Source organism: Pseudopodoces humilis, chromosome 1 (assembly GCF_049639895.1).
Source record: "Pseudopodoces humilis isolate 2021_Gansu_Grassland_sample_001 chromosome 1, ASM4963989v1, whole genome shotgun sequence".
Lineage (NCBI taxonomy): Eukaryota > Metazoa > Chordata > Aves > Passeriformes > Paridae > Pseudopodoces > Pseudopodoces humilis.
The window spans coordinates 50,294,444-50,316,061 of NC_142200.1; the positions used below are offsets into that span (position 1 = coordinate 50,294,444).

Here is a 21,618-nt window from a genome sequence, read left to right on the forward strand (position 1 = left end):
GCTCAAGGGGCTTGTTAAAGATCACAGTCTGCAGGCTGGCATATACATGTTCTAGGTAACACGAGGTGAGAGAGAATAAAATGCTTACATTCATTATCTACTACCATATTCTACAAAGGCAAATTTACTCTAAGATAAATAATTTTAAAAGCTTAAGTGATCAGTGGAAAGTTAAATTAGGTCTCTTAATGGAAGGGTATCAAAATAGCAATGAGATGGAAAAAAGAGTATTTTAAAGCTACAGAAATTGTTAAGAGAAACTGAAGTATGAAGGAAAAAAATACCTTAAAAATATAGACAGTTAACCTAGAGACTATTTAAGAATCAACACATGTGTTGAAGAATATGGCTTGTGTACCTCTTAGTTTTAAATCTGCTTGACATAAGCACAGCCCAGACACAGTAACATTTGTATGCGTTGACATAAGTATTTTTTTTTCAATTTAACAAGTGTTGCCATGCAGTAAGGAGTTAACTTAAGTTCTCCAAGCAATAAAAAAGGGAGTCACTCTAGTTCCACTGCAAATAAATGGGTATTGGACAGTTCATTACACCCAGAATTCCCAGAAACTTAGCTGAGAATGCAGTGCTAAAAAAGATTCACAGGAGAAAAAAAAGGGAAAGAGATGATATGAAGATATAGGTATGAAGTAACTTATTTATTTTGCTTAATCCAAAGCAAGAGTTATTGCAAGAGAAGTAACAAAATAATGGAAATGTAAAGAAAAGATACTGCATATTATTCAATTGTATAGATCAGTCAAATAACAGGAAGTTACATTTTAAAGATATTTCTTAGAGGGAAATCTAAGCTTATTTTGTCCAATATGGGACTCATTTCTAGTCCAGTGATCAAACAGGGTCTCAGTTACCTAAATATAGACACATGGTGCCATTTCAGGTGACCTGGGGCATCCGTGCAAGGCCAATGAATGTGGCACAGTACGTACGAGAGACGTGTTATTCCAGAGTGCCAGTTGAAAGCTAGGCAGTATATCCTGGTTGCTGCATAAAGTGCCATGAGATGTTTTGTGCTTAGACAACTGAACCCTGCCCTCTCTAATTCAAGGAATGCAAAAGTGTAGATCTTTACTTGAGTTTTCCTGATGAGAATGCCTATGAGGCAATGATGTGGGAAATCATGAAAATATGGATGAAGATATGCCATGAGTCCAAGCAAGCTTGACTGCTGAGTCTGCTGACTTTAGCAGAAGTTAAATCAGGTCCCAAAACAGTAAAAGCAGCAGCCATGGCTGGAGCTGAGAAAGTTCCTTAGTATCTTTCTTAAGTGAGATGGATTTTTAATATTAAGGTCCTGTGAGCTGAATGTCTGTTCTGAAGAAACTGATAAATAGCTTAATTAAGCATAGAATAGCAAAGCACTTAGATAAGCATAGCTTGGTAGAGTCAGACAAGCAGGGGTTACATATGGAAAGTCACAGCTCTATAAATTTTTATTCTTGGAAAAGTGAGTAAAGAGGCTGAAAAGGCTGACCTGATTAACATAACTGATTCAAATATTCAAGCATGTTTGAGAACCTCATTCTTGATTACTGTTGAGTGAAATTATTCCAAGAAAACAGCAATGTAAGGCCTGTGGAACCTGAAGATGGAATTCTAATTCATTCTGATTTACTGTGTTTGGGGTTGTAGCATGCCTTTTCTCTCTTCCAAGGGAATCCCGAGGAAATAAATGAGGCTCTAAAATTTCTATTTCCTAAGACTTGGAACATAAGAGGAAGAGATAAAGAATTTACCTTGACCAGTTTCTCTCTTGACTTGTCATTCTAAAACAATGTTATTTTAAGAAGCACTTGCCCTGTTCCTCCTCCACTATAATGTAGGCCAAAATTATGCTACTTATAATGAAGTTAGGTTTTTAAGCTGCTTCATATTCTTTCATTTATTAATCTTTTAGGAATTTTAAAGCTTCAGAAATAGCTGTTCAGAGCATGGGTGGCAAGTTTGGGGTGTTTTAATGATTATTTACATTTACAACCAAATAATGACGGTCATGAAGGTCTATCATCAACTGCAAGTAATACTAGCTCAGCAGGCAGGCAGCAAAACAATAATACATAGGTACCTAATTAGCAAGAGTACCTCACAAACAAAGCAGCAGTAACATGTCTGCTTACCATCTCTCCATCCTTGAGATCCTACCCTCAAATTGTTTTGTCTACAACTTGTGCAGCATTCTGAAAAGAACATTGTTTGTAGTTGCTTTTGAACTAAGAGAGTCAAGAGGGCTTACAAAGTCTCCAAGGAGAAGGAGCCCTGTCAGCCTACAGATATTCTTGTGCAGGGTGGGAACTAGCCTCTAGCAGTGTTGCTGTATCATAGAGAAGAAGAGGCAGCTGTCATGAGATGAATTCATGCCATAGTGTTTTGGATTGGAATTTAGAAAATGGAGCTGGAAGTGCTTTCACAGTCCTGAACAGATACAGATGACCACAGTGGAGCAAAATTCAGTGGCAAAGCCGTTGTCTTACTGCTTGGGTTTTGCCATTACTTTGTTTTGCTTTCTCTCTTACTAAAAGGATAATGAGCTTCCTCCAAAAACTCTGGGGTGGCAGTATGTCTTGAATGGCTTCAGCTCCTTCTGAGTACTGGCAGAAGCATTTCCAAATGAATAAGCCTTTTTGACAACTTAATGTTATTTTATTGGCAAAAGCAGTGGCAGTCAAGGCAAAAATCATAAAGGTAATGGGTTTCACATTATAAGATTTAAGAAATTTATACTGAAAAACAGAGTGGATTTGGAAAGCCTGTGAATGACTGAAATGAGAATTAAATATAGATACAGTTTTCATGTCCAACAAAATAAGCATGAACTTGTAATTACTAAGGTTTTTGTTTGGCTATAAAGGAATATTTTGATTAAGCCTATGTTACTGAATATGTTTTTAATTACTTTTTTTTCCTCTCCATTGTTCCCTTTTCAGATGATCATTCTCGAGTGAGATTGCAGCCTATTGAAGGAGAAACAAGTTCCGATTACATCAATGGGAATTATATCGATGTGCGTATCCTGAAGTAGTCAACGAGCTTAATGCTATTCTCAGTCAAAGAGGGAACTCTTATTATTCTCACATTATTCACTATTTGTAGTAGATACCACAACTAATAACAGCTGCTAACATTGTTTAGCACTGGAGAGTGCTATCTTTGGAAGCTAGGTGTTCACTAAAGGAACAAAAAAGCCTCAAAGGTTTGTCAATCAGTAAATTAAATGAGTCATTTCCTCCAACTGCCACTAGACTGAAACCTTGCCAGGAACACTGTATGGCTACTTTTCCTGCTGGTGCTTATATGGGCTAGCAAAATGTTATTTTCACTTTCTGTCAACAGCTTGGCATCATTCCACATTTAAAAGAAAGCTGTTTGCATATTAATGTGACAAAACTCCGTAATGCCTAATGCAGAGATTTGCAGTCTCTTGTCATCTCTGCACTTTTAAGTCGCCTTCAAAGTATATTCTGCAGCTGTTAACCAGTATTTCTAATGCAAGCAAGACATTTCATTAAATATGTAGGCTGTTTAATTATTGAAAGTGGCTTCTTTGTTCATTCTGCATCATGTTAACTTAATGTTTTACATTAGAATAAATTCTTTAAGAGACAAGGTGTTTTTGGTTGAAAGAATGAGCTCAAAAGTAGAATTGAAAATCATTAAAAAGCCAATATTATTTATCTAAAGCCAGAAGTCTATGGATAGCAAAGTTAGTAGTTTTGCTGTTCACATGGAGTGCTGGATGTTAGGCTAAGTAAAACAAGTATTACTTCATAGGAAACTGTGCCTGCTAAAGATTCCTTGTTCAGTCGTTACATCTTTGAAAAATGGTGTCAGATTTTGCAGTTCAATTTTAATTACTAGTATGAAACAGGAATGTAAGAGATGTTTTTTCTCAGAATGTGGAGGAACTAAAGCTGTACAAGTACTTCAGTTGCAATAATATGGAGTCTGAGGGAACTTTCTGAAGATATCTCTTCTTACTGATGTTTATAAGAATATTCAAGGATCATTAACCTAACCTCAGATTTCTGCTTAGTCCCTTGCTGTTTGAAAGAATAGCACAGTCACCAAGCAGTGAAGGCACATACACAAATATATTTAGTTAGACACCACACTAATTTCTCAAGGGAATAATCTGTTATGAAAGGTGAGTTCACACTGGGACTTAGATTTGAATTCACTTTCACATTTACTCCAATGTTCAGGATTGTTCTCATTTTAGGCTAGCAGTATGTTCTTGTGTCACATTTGGATCTTATTCTAAAATATTATGAGATATGAGAAATAAAGATTTGGGTCATACAGTCTCATATAAAATGCTGATAGATATCTGCACAGAAACCTTTTTTTGCTTTTGCAAAAAAGTTACTTTATGTAGTACTTTATGGACTTTATGTACTTCATGGAGTACAAAAGGATGGAGAGAATGTGGACCTAGAAGAAACAGTGCCTGAGAACAAAAAAAGTCTTTTCCTCATCCTCAGCAGATGGGTTCATTGCAAAGGTTGGAGGATTGCAGGTATCCTCCAAAGACAACTCTGCCACAAAACACAGCATGTTTGTTTATAATTTTGCTAGTCAGATTTCCGTTGGAAACACTGTTTTTTCTGCTACAGAAACAGCTTTAATTTTGCTCTTGCATGCAGTTATTACTAGAGTTGTCATGTTGTCAGTATAACACATTAATAAGGGAATGACACAATCATAGACACAATGGTTATGATGTATTTCTTCCCATGCTTTTTTTCACTGGGAAATGGAAGTGCTTGATCCCACTAAGGCAGTAAGGATTAGGTAACACATAGCAGGAAAAAAAAGCCCACTCTGGAGCTCCCTGAACACTTCTCAGTTCAGAGACTTCCAAATTTTGCTTCAACGTCATATAAAGAAATCAATTCTGTAATTCACGTTATTCTTTCTGTAATATTCAAAGTATCTTCAGTTGTTTTGATTCTTTCCCACCTCGTATCACTGCATTTCCCCATGCTCTTTCACAAAAAAGTTGCAATGGCATACATGCTACAGCCTTAAGTTCTTCCTACTGATCACTGACAATGCATCATAACCATTATTCAAATATTAAGACTCCTACAACTGGATTGATCAGCATACTGGTGCATGATCTGAACATTTGGTGACACTCTCATCACATCAGAAATTCAAATACTATAAAAATTCTATGATTACATTTTGGCAACCTGTTCCATGTTGCAAAGAATGCATAGAGTATTGGTTTTTATTGCTTGGCCAACTTGTGATTAAGCCGCTCTTGTCATCAGAGTTGTATTATGTTTTTCTTGAAAAAGTATGATCATACCAAATGATTTAATCAAAGAACTTACCCTCCTTTTTACTGTTGAGAAATAAAACATAAACAAATCACCATAGGCCTCCTGACTTCCCCAGGCTGAATGCAAATCTGACTTTTTTTAGCTGTTAAAAAAGGGATAGGTTTTGCAGTCAACAGCAATAGGTGAAGGTATATCTCAGACTCCATGAGTACCTGATGCCATATGCTGCGAGAGCTAGAGAGGATTTCATGCCGTTCATTTTCAGCAGAGCCAACAAGGGACTGAAAGAACATATTATTTCTAGCCCCTAATGTAAAGGCTGCAACTTAAGTATTTTACAGAAAACACACTTGCTTTTGTTTCCCTTCTCACTTACCCCTCCCCAGCTGAAAAGAACTTTGGCATCTAATGCATTATTTGTACTGTTGTGACATTTACTGAATACTATCCTAAATGATGTTTCACTCGTAGGAACACAGCCAAGGTGCAAATTGCTGATTTTTTTTTTCCTTTCAATTTACTCTAGGGTTATCATAGACCAAATCACTACATTGCTACACAAGGTAAGTTTATCACTCTTTCCTTCCAGTTATGTGAGGCTAAAAGGTTTGGGTACTTGTATTGCAGTTTATTCTCTCTAATATGCATTCTTGCCACAGTCAATATCCAGGGTAGAGTCCACTCAATCGCTTAGGTAGAAGAGAGGAAACTGAATCTTTATATATATATATATAGTTATTTATTATTATTATTATTATATATATTTATATATATATAAATACTATATTATATTTATATGTATAATATATATATGTATATATATTCTATATATATTTATATATATATAATTTTCAGGTATTTCAACTAAGCAGTCCTTTACCTTTGTGTTAAAATAGGTTTTGAATAAAAAAGAAAAACACAACCTTCTTCAAAGAAGTTACTCAGCATTATGTTACTCATGAAAAAAGAAATTAGTCATGGTAGAAATGTTTTGTACCTGTTCACAGCAGTGTCATGAAAATGCATGTTCTCTTAACTGTTCAGTGATAACTGGGTTCCAGGTCCTTAAAATACAAAACTCTTCAGCTAGCAAGTTTTGGTAGAGGACCAAAAGACATTTAAGCACAGGCAGGAGGATTCAGCACAGGGTTCTAAAGAGACAGTTTTACAGGCCATCATTTAGAAGCTTGCTCGAGAAAAAGAGCCTATTCTTTTATCAACACGCAAATTAATTTTCAATTTGTACTTGTCTTCAAAGACATAATTTGTGCGTTCTGATGCAGTCCTTATTTATTATTTTGGTCAAGTTCAGAGCTGGAACAAATGGAAAGAATGAGTCATCTGTGACTACTTAAGTCACAATATTGAATAATATGCCAATCTCCTGCATATGCTCGGATAGCCTGTGTAAAAATTTGATTTCTCCTCCACTGCTTGGAGGGAATCTTTTTTGTAATAGGTAAACTGTGACAGAGCTTCCTGCATTTGAAAGCTGAAAAAGCTGAACTCCACCCACAGATGTTATTTTAACCTTTTAAGGGACTCAGCTGGAGTACTGAGTATAATATGGTTAGAATAGTCTTAACATGGGTTGGATTTAGAGGTCACGTACCTTTTAATGTTTTTTTATCAAAGCAAATAAAATGCTGACCATGTCAAATAAGGCATTTTTCTGTGATTTAAGTTGTTTCTTAAATGCCCCAGAGTCTGCTGCCTCAAATCCTCACTTAAACCAGTGGGAGGTTTCCTATCTCTACCTTGCTGTACCTTAGCTCTCCACAGTGTCAAATGTGGTGCTGCTTCCTGTCAGATGACAGTGGGGCAGGACATAGATGTTATTTCCAGAGCCACTTCACTAGCGTCAACATTACATTTTTAGACCAGTTTCATACTTTCAGAATTTGTGGTCTTAGAATCTGAGCCATGTAAATGTGCTTCCTCTTCCACTTCTGCTACCCATCCACCATGTTCCTTAGTCCACAGTCTCTACAGACAACCCAGTGTCATGTTTTCAGCCAGATAGGAAGACAGGAACAAAAATGCAGCATTTGATTTATTCCTTTTGGATTTTTCCACCCTCCTCTTCAAAAAAGAAATGGTTTGTTCCATTTAACATTTACCTAGTGGTGTTTTTCACTTTTAGTTGAAACCTAAAATAAAAAGATAAACAGTTGGCCTTTAACTTGTAGTTTTCAATAAGTTTTCATCAGGAAGTACACCAGAAGATCTGCCAGATATATTTCTCATAGGCCCCCATCTAAAGCAAGTTTAAGTACTGTTTTATCACAATGTTTATTATAATTTATCATAATTTTTATCACAATCATCATAATACTTGAATAGGAAATATCAAGCTTGAAGTTTTGTACTTTCAGGTCCTAAAACCAAGTACATAATTACGTATGAATAATGTGCTGAAGGTCTGTTTTCCAGATCCACCAGCAAGTCCCAACAGTTTCTTTGCCATGTTTTTTTCCTTGTATGGTGTCAAGAAGTACTTAGTCAGGAAAGAGAATAAGAGTAGAAACTAATGTTCTTCCAAGATGTAAAAGATATATGACTGTTGCAGCTATCAGTTTTGGGGGTGAGTCACATCAATGTCTTCTGTGTATCCGCAGCTAAGTGCACATGGGGATGCCTAACCCCTTCCTCCAATGGTGTAGTGAGTAGGAAACAGATTCTCTGAAGAATATAAAATTAATTTAAAAATAAGCATACAATTTACAACAAGCTCAGAATTATCTGGCTGTGATGTTTTTTGTGGTTTACATCTTTAACATCTTACTTTTTAAGGCCAGTGGGAATGCAGGTTCATACCTCTAGTTTGTAGGAATGAAGAACACTGATTTCCAAAGCTTGTGTATTCTATCTGGTTCTGTCTGTGGCCTGATGAAGAATCACGAGCAACTTTCTTTTTCGTCCTCTATCTCAGCTTTCCTATCATCAGAACAGGGTTAAAAATACTCTTCTGTTTTTTATGGTTCTCTGCAACATCCTGATAGATGCAGTTTCTTAAAGACTAGTTAGCGTTACTCTCCAGTATCCCAGCTTCCTGACAAAGCACACTTCCAGTAAAATGTAGTCTCCATCTTTTGGAAAGGTGGTAAAGTAACTGGGAATAATCTCCAGAACTTCTTTAGGACTCTATATTATATTAACTGTGAAAGAAACACATTTGTTTCACATCAGACTGTGCCTCCATATGTTCCAGTGGTCACAGCACCAAGCTTGCCAGAATTCAAGGAGCATTTGGGCAGTCCTTTCAGGTGCATGGTGGGATTCTTGGACTGGTGTATGCAGGGCCAGGAGTTGGACTTGATGATCCTTGTGGGTCCCAGGATATTCTATGATTCTATTCTATGTCAGCCTTACTAAGAAGCATGTCATGTGCCACAGCTTGCCCTGTAGCCAGCAATGTTCATGCTCCGTTTTAGAACACACTTTGATCAGATATGTACCAACACATCAGGGCAGCACAACAGTTAAGCTGCATGTTTAATTCCCTTGATTCCTATTTTTCATCAGTCTTTAAATAACTTTCTCCATTCTCCCTTTTCTCCTCCACAGCAGCTTTCACAGGTGCACATGCCTATTGTTCTTTGAAGGAAAATATCATTATGTGAGTCAGTTTTAAATCTCTGAGGAGTTAGAATGATTGATATTTAATTTTCCTATGTTCTTAAGCTGCATTCAACATATCAAGTGTTAATGAGCAAATATAATTGTTTGAAGTGAAGAAGTGGCAAATTTAATCAGTTTGTAATAGAGTACCAATCTGCTTTTAACAGAGCTGGGAGTTGCCTAATCACCTGTTTATTGAAGTGTTACTGTCTTCCATACTAACCAGAGTCTGACATACAGACTGGTAGCTTTCCACCTTGGCATTCATAGTATCCTGCTGCTACTTTGAATTAGGGGTGGAAACGTTTTTTAAAATAATTTTTTAATGGAGGCTTTCTCAACTAAAAAACAAAAAATATTTTACTTCAGCTTTTAAGAGTAATACATTCAGAGTGTGCAATTTCAATTACTAAATTAATATCAATTTTCCTTTATGTGATAAGGATAATGTGAGTGGTAGACTGAATTTACAGCTAATAAAGACTTTTAGTGATCTGCTGTAATTGACATCAACAGATGGGATCCGCACCTGAGTCACCATGATTAAAAAGAATCCCTTGTCAAAAGCCAGTATATTGGGTCATGCAGAACCAACCAGCTGGTGCAATTTAAAACTTGTTATTTTGCTTTATATATCCCTTGTTCCCATGGATATAATTCTTTTCATAGGAGAATATTGAGCTGTATGATCTGTTCAATTTACTGGCAGCTAAGGGTTATTTTTTTGCAGGAGTTAAGTAATCAATGAATTTTAACCTGGTCCTTCTGTAAGAGCATTAGGTTGAATATGTGTAGAGTGCTTATCCTCACACACAGTGCTGGATGTTCTGACTGCTGTATGATTTCTGATCTAGCATGTCTCATCTTGATTACTGAGCAGGAAAAAAATAATTTGGTTTGTATTTATTTATTCTGTGTCTCCTGAAGTTCAGGTAGTTTACTGAGCTATGTTGTAGCTTCTTTTAGTGAGTCTCTATCATGGATTTTGGATGTTTTCTCTTCCACAGCACCAGCAGCTGTAAATGATGAGTGACAAATGAATGTTAACACAGTTCTATAACATCACTCATGGCTATTTCCACCAGGGCTGGTTTTCAGGCAGGTCAGTCATGTGTGAAACAGCAGATAACTCACAGGCAGGCTGCATATCTTTATATATAAAGTATGTTATTTTGTGCATCTCAGACTTTTGAATACTCCCCACAGTTCAGATTGTCTCTGCTTGCTGCAGCAAGAGATATTTTGTAGAAATACTTCAGAGCATATCTTAATGACTGTAAAAAGTTACTCTTGAAAATAAAATTATTTTAGATACAATGGTGCAGTGTAGCCTTTCAACCTCTTTTTTTACTCTGTGTCCAGTTGTAAAGCAGATGCAAAATTGCTTTCTGATATGGTTATTATGGAGACAGACATCAATTCAAGTTTCAATCAGGAGTTTTTTTTAGGTATAAGTTAGAAACTTTTGAAAATAAATATTTAAAAGGAAAATGTTTACAGTCTTCACTACCAACAGCATAAACTTGCCTCTCTAATAACCCCTTTCATATTCCTTCTCTTTTCTGCAAAATACTTGTCTTTCTTCCATGCACAACTCTGTGCTGTGTGAACATTTTAATAAGGGTTTTCAGAAACAAAAACACGTTTTCTTTCAAACTGAAACTTCCCTTTTAGGCATCTGAAGCAGAAATAGTGCATTAAATAACAATATTCTTAACTTCCTTGGCATGTTTTTTTGTTTTTATGTCACAACTACAGCAGTGTGGAAGCTCCATACTTCTCTTTTCAAAGAAACTTTTGCTTCTATGGTTTTAGCCTCCAGATGAATATTACCATGTGGAATTACTTCAGGGAGAATTGAATAACAGCAAGGCAAAATAGTTGTCCACAGTTTCTCAGTTTCATAGATGCTGTTATTTTTTGCAGGATGTGGGACTGAAAACAGCCAGGCTGTTTTCCTAATATATATGCAAAGTGATCAAATTCTGTGTACCAGTGTTAATCTTGAAGATTCAGCTGTGTTTGATGCTGTTCTTTACTTTTTAATATTCAAAATATTAAAAAGATGATTGAAGCCATCTGTCTTCAGTCAGAGAGATGAGCCCATTCTAAGCCCTCCTTTAAAAAGGTGAGGCTTTATAGAACCAAGTTCACCTATTTTGCGATAGCAGTGACGGGTGACAAAGAAGTTACTTTTTGCCCCTGCCTAAACATGTACAGAAGTAATAGACCCTTTACATGTGAAAGTGACATCTACAGGTTATATTGTGAAGCCATAGGGTAAATTCACCTTCGCTCACTTGCTACCATCACCCACCAAAGACTTGTGATAACATTTATGTTTGAGTATCAGTTAAAAAACCAGTATTTTGCTGGTGTTGAGGACAAAAAGAAACAGTGTATACTAAAAACTAGTAGTCATCAAAGTCAATGCTTCTTACAAGTTACCACTTTATGGTAAATGAGAATACCAGAGTTTCTCTCTGCCTCTTCATTTTAATGGAAGGGTTCAATGATAAGTCTCAGAACATCTGTCTTTCACCATTTTCATGATTTCTGTATTTTTCTGTCTTTGTCGTAATCAGCTGTGTGGTAGTTTTGCTTGTGCAGGGAATGAGACACCCCATTCAGGTGGAAGGCTGTAAATGCAGAGCTAACATGGTTTTCTGATACAAAGTTGACTTAGGCGTCCTTGCAGTGTTTAATTTCCCTGGATCTTTGTATACAGATGTGCAAGTGAAACAGGAGCAGTCTTAGAAAACTGCTGATAGGTTCATTGCTAGGTGAAAGCTAGGTGAATTTTTCACATATATGGCTACATTTTGTATGTAATATATGCCCACCTTTCATATACCTTTGGAAATTCTCTGAAAGTACAAACAAGTTCTAGATATTATATAAATAAGTATTTATTTAGTATTTATTTGCCAGTATAAATTCCAAAATCCCATGCAGGCTGTTCTTCCCCTTGCCTGTCAATGTGGCTTGTGAACCAAGTTTGAGAAAATCATGATTTTTCTGTAGTCCATTGTCAAAGCCACAGAGGAAGAAAAAAAATTCTTCCTATCCTTTTCCCCACATAGACTGAGATGCAGTAAATCAGACAAAAAGGACTTCAGAGCATATATAGATCTCTGTCTCAAAGACAAGATCTTGGTTTGATTACTGTGTTATGAAAATCAGACTAGAAAAGTTACAACAGATCTCTGCATATCAGAATAAAGAAGTAAGAGAAATGAGAGTCTGCAGTAAATAATTAGAGGTAAATAAGGGAAAAGGAAATGTTTCTTGGTTGTAATGTAGAACATAGAAGATTGTGTGAAAAGTAATATACTTGTCCTCTTTAAAGATATGTAATTTAAAATATACTCTACAAATAGGGAAATTGTCATCTTTCTGAAACTCAAGAGCTGGGCACACCATCCTTGTGCACCAAACACTTTCAGAAAAGATTATAAAGATGACCATGTATTAGTGTTGCTCAGACTACTAATTGCCTTTATTATGCTGTAGAATCTATTTTTTGTTCAAGGAAGATGTATGCAGCATCAGCTGTACAATTTCACCTGCATGTCTGTAATTTAGAGGAAGGCAAACTATGAAAAGCTGATGTGTGATGAGGAGTTTTCCATCTTTGACAAAAAATCATTCATAAATTTGGCTTGATGGGGAGGGTACCTAGCACCCTTGAGAGAGACCTATTAACACACCTGTTAATCAGTGAAGCCTAGTGCCAAAGCAGAAAAGGTAGAGAAATGCAGTTTGTCAGAAAAATCACATATTGAAAGCATCTTTTTTTCCTGTGAAGTTTATTTACCAGATGGTCTTCTTCAGCAGTCTGGAGAAAGAAGGCTTTTGGTCTTCTCATCTGCTAGATAAAAAAAAAAAATGGAGTGTAGCAAATTTACAAAGCAGAATGTATTTTAGAAACAAATATATCAGGAAACAATACTGGGTTTTTTGGGGTTTTTGGCAGTTTTGGGTGGTTTGGGTTTTTTGGGGGGGTGGGTTTTTTTGTTTGTGTATTTTGGTTGGTTGTTTTGGTTTGTTTTTTGTTTCTGTCTTATGACCATATCCAAATCTTGGAAGTCTGTTATCTTTTCTTTCTTATATTGATATATGATTTTTTGATATCACCAAATGATTTTGGTGGCAACTGAAAACGCTACATTGATATGGCCACCAAATGCACATACCAGTCTGGGTGATTTTGAAGCACTGCCTTTGAAAACAAGAAGAGATACAGGTTTATTGGATTAATTTCTTTCCCTATCCATCTGTGTTCTTGAATGCAGTTGCATATTCAGATGAAGACTGTAGAGATTCCCGCTGCTGCTTCTAAATCTCATTCTGTTGTAAGCATGTTCATGTATTGTGTCTATACCAAGCACAAATACACTTGGCATGTTAGAATAGCATTCCTTGTTTACAGTGTGTATCAAATACTGCAGTCTCCCATAAAATATAATGAAAAACCAGAATTAAATCATTAAAATTCCCCTTTTCTACTTGAAAATAACCAGGTGGACCCCCAAAAATAACAACAAATAATAGTGCTGAGTTTTTAGTTACACAGATTTGATTTTAATCGTAATTATCTTGATATTGAAAAGAAAAATATCCAATAGACATTTATTTTTTATGACTTTTGTACATAGCTTGATCTGACTAATAATTGTTTGATACTGACTATCTATGTGAGGAAGAAATAAATGTATAAATGTTCTCTACCCTTAAATATAAAAATATACTGTGAGTGATATATCTCACTCACGAGATACTTATCAGGACAATAAACTATGACAGAAGTTTTTTCTAGCATTTTTACTTATGCTTTAATGTAGACTCAATCATCTTGTTTGTTCATCTAGGTAAAATGTTCATGTTAATGCACTTAAACTCCCAGTACAAGTTTAAAAAATACAGCATCTGAATATCCTACTCACATGCATGAGCAACATTCCTTCACAATAAGGTCCTTGGGGAAAAAGAAAAGAAACAAGTAGCTAAAATGAACTCATATTTTTGAGCTAGAGAATAGTGATGATTTTATTACAATCTGATGCTTATGATTGACTCAACATGGAAATAGAAAGTAGAAACGCAAAAGACTAATTAGGTTCTTTTGTCCATTCCCTAAGGAACCTTCTACTGAAGGGGATAAAATGATCTTAAACTTCTCATCCATCATCAGAATTGATTCTGCATTACAAGTTGATAAGAAGAACCCAGTCCAAGAAGTCAATTACTTAAGATTTTTGTTTTGGAAATGTTAGATGCAGCATGTTTTTTTACAAAAAAAAAAAAAAAAATCTGTATGTGTTTGTCTTTCCAAGCTCAGATGAGCTATTTAGAATGAGTGATTAATAGGTATTCATATTTCCATGATGCAAATCACACTTATTGAGAATGCACAAATTAGAAACAAAACATCTTTCTTAGTGGAAAACACTGATTCAGCAACTGAAGCTTTGTGTTGGAGTGCTTTCACAAAGACAGCTCAGGTTTGCACCATGGTCTCAAGCCTCCTGGAATAACCCTTCAGTCAGAGCTGTGACCTCAGGCAGAGGGCCAATACCTCTTGTTGCTGTTCCATCTGAATGTGCTCATACTTGTATCTCAGGTTCCCAGATGGGTCACCTGTCATTCTTCTAACATGCTTGACTGTAATAAAGCAATTAAAATATCTGTAGTACATAGAGAGAAAGAAGGTCCATGAGTGAGACCTACTTCTCTGTAGCCAGTACACTCTGGGAAAATACATCAAGGCCTCTAGTTACGATTACATTATTCAAAACTTTTCCTGTTTCATAGAAGAAACTGAAGCACGCTCTCTGCAAGCCACTGTCTAGCAGTGCTGTCTTAAAAGCCAAAAGGTAGATTCAAGGTTCTGGCATTATTCAGGTATCCCACATAGCCCTCTCTAGGGAATTCCTAACCCCCGAGAGTGCTACATGTAATTCAGAATTTGGAAGATACTGGATTTGCACAGTCTGAGAGAATGTTAATGAGAGGAACAGACCATTTAACATCTCTTCTGTGGGGCAAGCAAATTATATGAAAGAAAGGTTCTTCGGTTAGACTGGACAAACAACATTAAACTACAAACTACACTGTTCTGATGTTGTTTTATTTTAGTTTAGTTTCCTGCAGTTAAGATCAGAAAAAGCCACTTTCTTGAGTGGCATAAGGGTGCATACGTGGACAGTAGTACTATGTGCATCGCTTTTATTGCATTCAGCTTTGTCTCATCTCAGGCTAACTGTTTAAATCTGGACAATTTCTGTTGCTGCCAGTTCCTCTGTTACCAGTCTGCAGTACTTCTGTGGGTAGTCAAAAGGTGTTGTGGAAATGTGCTATTTATTCTTTGGGAAACCATATGACATTTTCATTTTATTTTGTTCAAATAGAACAAACTGAGCTAGTATTGGAAATCCAGCCATGGAGAAATGTCAATCAATAAGTGTGTAACACTTTATTATATTGAAACTTAGCTGGCAGCATCAGCTGTAGTGGTATAAAAATGTCTTAAATAGCACCTGTCAAGAGTGCAGAAATAAAGTGTGGTCACAGCCTTTGAAAAACATTCAGCAATGACTTGTTTCTGAAAATGGTGGAAATACTAACATGGAGCAGGAGCAGGTATTCAGGAATGGTAGAAGCTGTCATGTTGTGGTTGCTGTGCGTTTTACCAAGACTGTTCAGTTCATTCAAACCCTACCTTGCTTCTGTTGTCTTTCAAGGTGTGTTTGGCTTATGACTGTGGGAGGCATGAACATCTTTTGTGTATTCAAGGGCATTTCATATGTAATGCACTTCTGCTGCAGTGGAGCTCCAGTCCCAGACTGGGATTTCTAGACAGTACCATAATGCAGACAAAATAATTGAGATGGGCACTGTTCCAGCCCAGTTAGATCTGTATCAATAAAGAAAAGAAAATGCCATATGATATTCCAGAGCATAAATACCACATTCCTCCATCTGACTAGCCACAGAATCGTTTCAGAAAAGGATGAGAGGAAATGCCAGCAAGAGAAATGATCCAGCTCTAGCCAACAGTTGATGTGTATGTGAATATACATATGCTTAGAAAATAGGCATTTTCAAACTGATTATCTAGTTTTATGAAATGAGCAATTTTAAAGGAAAAAATCCCTGGAGTAATCAGTTTTATCATTGCTCAAAGGATAATATTTTAAAGTATCTCTATATTAAACTGGGAATTCAGAATGGAGGGTTTTTTTTATTTTAAATATCTGTGAAACACTTGCATTATTTCATGAAACAGTGGGACTCTGGCTCCCCACTACTGTACATTGTAAATAGCAATGTTTTTGTTTTCTTTTTATTTTTGGAAAGAGATGGAGAATTTACAAGTCAATCTTCTCCTATTCTTCTTCCTGTAAGAGGTCTAGTGCTGACTCCTTAAATATAGGAGTAGGTGGTATAGAAAGCCAGCCAAAGCACTGGTCAGTCTTGTGGGAGCTACACATAAAATTTCCACATGCTCCACAGTCACTTAGTAATCTAAGCCTTGTTGAAAGCTAATGAGACTTGAAAGCACTTTGAACATTTCATTTTGTGAAAGCCAATTTTCACATATAGCAGTGTGCAGGCAGCAGGGCTGGCTGACTGGCTAGCTCAAAGCAGGTAGGATTCAGTTTGTGCTTGAAAATCAGCAAATTACTATTCACTATGCTGTCCCTTGGCTGGTAATGAGAGAAAGCTGTGTTTTTTCCAGAGCAAAGGATAGAGTAGAAAGCCTCTACATTGCAAGTAGCTGCTCTGGGCAGGATTTGTCCCACTAAAGCATTTCAGCTTGCCACATAAGCAGCGTTTACTGGAAATGTCAAGCTAACAGGATTCAGTCAGATCTGTTTCTTATTGACAATCCATCTAAGTAAGTAAATAATGAAAAGCGCATTTTAAATTCATATCTCAGTTATTAACCCATTTGAGTATGGCTTAGCTTACTTACTGTGGAACAGTGTTGCTGCATACTGGTTTTTTGGAGGTAAGCATTAGAAGGTGGTATTGTTGCAAAAGGCCAAAAAAAGAAATGGCAGAATGGCTGCAACTCAGATATATCTGATATGCATGGTATGTTCTGGGTTAAAACTAGTGTTAGGAGAAAACAATCAATTTTATTTGCTTGTGAATTAAGTTCTAGCAGAATTTTTGCTTACAAAATTGTATCTTTTCTCAGCTATGAGGTCATTACTGCCTCTGCAAGCAGTTAGCTTCTCTCTGTGCAACCACTCAGTCTACTACAATGGCAGAATTGTTAAAATAAGGTTTAAGACTGGGGGAGAGAATTTTTCCATACCTCCCATGAGAGTAGCCGTAGCCTCAGGCATCCTTAGTGGTCTAACATACCTATAGGCAACCAGCCTCGTTGGTAAGCCATCCACAACTTTATTTATTTATATTTTTTCCAAGGCAAGAGACATTTGTAAGGAAAATTTTATCAGGAAATCCAGCATAGCTGTATAATTACAAAGTAGCCCTGTTGAGGATTATGTAATAATTAATACTTGTAAGGCTAAAGTTAGAAAGTGCTTTTCAAATGTCATCACACTCAACACTGGAATTAAATATGAATTCAAATTAAATAAAGGGATAAAAGCAAAAACATGGTTTTTTCAGCTCATTTACATGGGTTTTGTTTCTTTCATTGAGATTCTTTAGTGCATAAAATGTGTATGACAGCTAGAAACTAGCAATTAATAAATAACACCAAAGCATTAGTGGCCAGGTTTTGCCAGTACAAATGTCTATTGCTTTTTAGTGTGCTGTTACAGTGATAAACCTGGAGGAGACTTCAGTAAAAGTGAACAGGTGGATGGCACTTGTCTACCTTTTACCCTTAATGTTGTTTTATTTTCTGGAACAGATTTGGGAGGACTTTAGAAGATGGCCAGGTTATGTGACCTGATTGGCTTTCATCATTATTTTCTTCAGACCTAAAAAACACAAAATGATCTGTATGCATTTTAATAGCTAGTGGTGAGCAGTGGGCCCATATGGTGTAGTGTTACCTTGACTTCAGCTTTATCTCAGATATCAAAATTGTTCATACAATAGGAACAAACATACTGTGCCTATGAAAATGCTTTTGCATAAACCTTTAAGTGTATATGTTACAGTAGAAAACAAATGTCTAAACCTATTTTGAGAGAGAAAAGACTGTTGTAGTGGTTTATATTTGCCAATTTGAGTTTCCTGGCCAATGCACCAAATAATGTGGTGGGTTTTAGCACTGGCTAAAATCACCAGGGTGCTTACTCATTTCTTACTGTGAGATATGGATTAGGAGAAGGGCTTAAATCTTAAAAGGTATAAAGCAACTTTATTAACAGGACTACAAGAATAAGAAACATCAGAATAAAACCTCCAGAACACCTTTCCTCCCCCTACCCAACTGACCATGTAGTGACAAAACATGGGATGCTAAAGGAGTACCAGCTACACAATAGTCTTTCAGTTCTTGTAGGGAGAGGAGTTTTCTCTTGTCATGCCATGGAGACTTCTCCACAAGAAACAGTCTTCTCATGGCTTTTCATTTCCACGAATAGCAACTGCCCGGGCAAAAATGCTGCATTGTAACATTCCTCTCATTTTCACAGCCCTCCTAGAGGTGTGTCCATGGGCCATGAACTCATGGGAATTATTTTAAGGATGAGTTGTTCAGAGGCAAAGGTTTTCTTCATCTGTCTCTGTGATAATCTCTGGGAACAGAGGTTGTCTTCTTCTCTCCCTGGGGCAAAGGGTCTTCATCAGCTCTCATCTTTCTCTCTGTTCAAGCGTCTCATAGTAGTTCACAGCTACTCTAACATCTGCTTGGCTTCATCATTGGATGCCTCTGCTCAGATCTACAGTTTGAATACTTCATCCCCCCCATACTCTTTTTCATGAATTAAAGAAGATATTTCAGTATATCACTGTCCATCTCCATGGCCCTACCAAAATAATATTTCAGCCCATTCTGCATCTCCTCATCCTCCTTCCATCTGGGGCTTGACTCTGTCTTTACTGACCTTGGTGTTTTCATGTTGCCTTTCTACATGTCGTCACTCTGTCCTTTTCTCTCCCTGGGCAGAGGAACAAGGTCTGCAGGTCTCATCTGTGTAGCGAAAGGGTCAATATCTCACCCGGTGCCACGGCGGTCACGGTGTTGGATTTCAGGCCGCGCTGGGCCCCTCCCTCTGCCGGCAGCCGCTGGGAGGGGTGGGCAGTCCTGGCTCGGCCTGGAGCTGTCTGTGCAGGCCGGGGCAGGGGTGCTTTAGTGTCGGTGAGATGTCAGCAGCCATGGCCCAGCCCAGCCTGGGACTGGGGTCCCACAGCCTCCATCCCCTGCCCGGGAGCCGCTGGGGTTCGGCCCGGCCTCCCCCAGACCGCACAGGCCATGGGGGAGAAGGGCCGGCCTCACCAGAGCTCTGCTACCTTTCGAGGCCAGAATCAAAGAGAAAGAGCTCCCGGGGTTGTGATTTTTGAAATGTGGAATTCACAGACACAGATCTAATTTCTTAATGGTGCAAAATGTTGTCGGTTCTCAGAACTGGCCAGCTATTGGCCTGTATCAGGCACAGCTGCTTCTCTTAAAGAAATCGCTTCCGTGGGATTTTTTTTTTTTTTTACTCCTTTCCCAAATGCCAATCAATGTGAAACCACCACAACTATATAATCTTTGCCTGGGTTTTTTTATAGCAGAGTTTTGTTCTGGACTTCATGGAGGCATTAAATCCCTAAGAGCTCCTGGAAGCATGAGTGAAAGTTCAAAACATGCTACCATAACTATTCAACTATGGTGAAGACTGCTCCTGACAAATTAGATTATCAGCAGCTGAGCAGATCTTCAAAGTGTCTTCCATTCCGAAACCAGCTCATTTGGGAAGGTGAAGATGATTCAGCAACAGCTGTACTGCTGTGTGGCCATGGAATTATAAAAAACACTGAACCAGCAGTTTATCTTACAGGTTGGCTAAGTCAGCACAGCTGGGATCTGTACCTTTTCTTTATAGTAAGCTGACTATTTTAGATAGAAAGATGAAGACAGGTTACTTTCTAAAGAAGGAGAATTCAATCTTAAGACTCCTTAGCCTACATGTGGTCACCTAAGGGGGTCCAGATTTGCAGAGCTGCTGACCAGTGATGATCTTCCCATAAGGTAATTGGGAGACTAACAGAACTGAACAGTCATGAAAACTTGGTCACATAATGATGCACCTGCAAATTCCTATTGGGAAAATCTTGGGCACATTGCCTTATTCAGTAGGGAAAAAATGTATTCCGGTTATGGGAGATGTGCCCTTGCCTTCAATCAGAGACATTTAGAGTGTAAAGTTACAACTTGCTGCAGTTTGTTACATACCTTTTTCTGCAGGGGAATTTACCTCCAAATTCTAGCATGGTTAAAAGAGAAAATAAGATATTCTTATAGATTATCAGATCTCTGGACTGGCAGTGCAAATTTGAAATTTTGCTTCCTCCTGTAAAAAAAAAATTCCTACTAATGGCTACATCCATCCCGGAAGGTTTATTAGGAGCGAGTTATTTAACTCTTTTTCTCTTTTCAAGAACTTTTTAATCTACTTCCTTGTAGTCTCCTCTCCCAGTATTTTATTCCCCTCTGGTTTTATGCTTTTGACTGTATTTTAGACAATTTCTGCTACATAATGGGTTTGGGAGTTTTTGACACTGTAGTTGCAAAGGGAATCATTGTTTTTGGACTTTCGTTGTTATTGTTGTTGCTGTGCTGACATGTCTCTTAATGAGCCAACACTCACTGTATCTCAAGTTCATTTGGAAGAGAAGATACATAGTAAAAGAATGAATGCTAAAATGCAGCTCCCTCTAAGTAGGCATATTTAGCTAAGTGTCTTTCAGTAGTCAAGCTGTAGGCAGCCACAGCAGCAAGCAGCAGGTTTTGCTTCAGTAAAAAGTGAAGGCAGTTATCATTGCTACCAGAAACCGCAGTAACCAGTAGGTGAAGGGACCATTTTATAATCACCTCCTCATGCAGTGTGGTTGAGTCTACTCACTGTAAGGGGTATTTCTGTTCTCTTTTCAAGATGGAATTTAACTGCTGCAGGTGTAGGTCTTGCATCATGTCAGTCCCCTGCCTCTATCAGCCCATATTTATGACTCCTACTGCCCGTGCGCTGTCCCTGGGGAGCCTTTGGAGCTTAAGGGTTTCTGTTCATTTTCTGCACATTTCTAGCTTTAATATCTATCACTGAACTTGGTCTCAGGTGGACCAAATGTTAGTTTGTGGATTTGACATTCTATGCTAGAAAAATATTTTAGAAGCTATTTGTTCCTTGTCTAAGCGGCTCGCTTTTCTAGAAATTGAAAAATTACCCATAGATTTAAAAGTCCTGTGTGAGTAGGTGCTATGTATGCTTCAGGATTCAGGCTGCACTTGTTTCTTCATGTGCTCGCTTTATTCCCTACATCTGAACACTTTTTCCTATATTCTGGGCTAGTTCATCACATTCAAATTGATCACATACCCCAATAGCAATACCAGTTGTTAGAAGTGGGTCTCTCAATAGGAAGCAGAAGTAGAGGCGCTAGAAAACTCTGGTTACAAAAGCAGCTTTAAAGAGTCTAAACCATTCATAAAAGCTGTGTGATTTTCCATTTCCTAATATGTTTTTGTTCCCAGAGCAGCAACTAACTACTGCTGGTA

The 21,618-nt window shown here is 37.4% G+C and overlaps 1 protein-coding gene across 12 annotated transcripts in view; it reads left to right on the forward strand.

The window, feature by feature from the left end:
* PTPRM (protein tyrosine phosphatase receptor type M) overlaps nt 1-21,618 on the forward strand; it is a 442,950-nt gene that overhangs the window by 383,560 nt on the left and 37,772 nt on the right. For all 12 annotated transcript variants that reach the window (XM_088050998.1, XM_088051003.1, XM_088051039.1 and 9 more), the window contains 2 exons: nt 2,946-3,022; nt 5,833-5,869. In XM_088050998.1, coding sequence (XP_087907124.1) covers nt 2,946-3,022; nt 5,833-5,869 — 114 coding nt within the window. The remainder of the gene's footprint in view (nt 1-2,945; nt 3,023-5,832; nt 5,870-21,618) is intronic.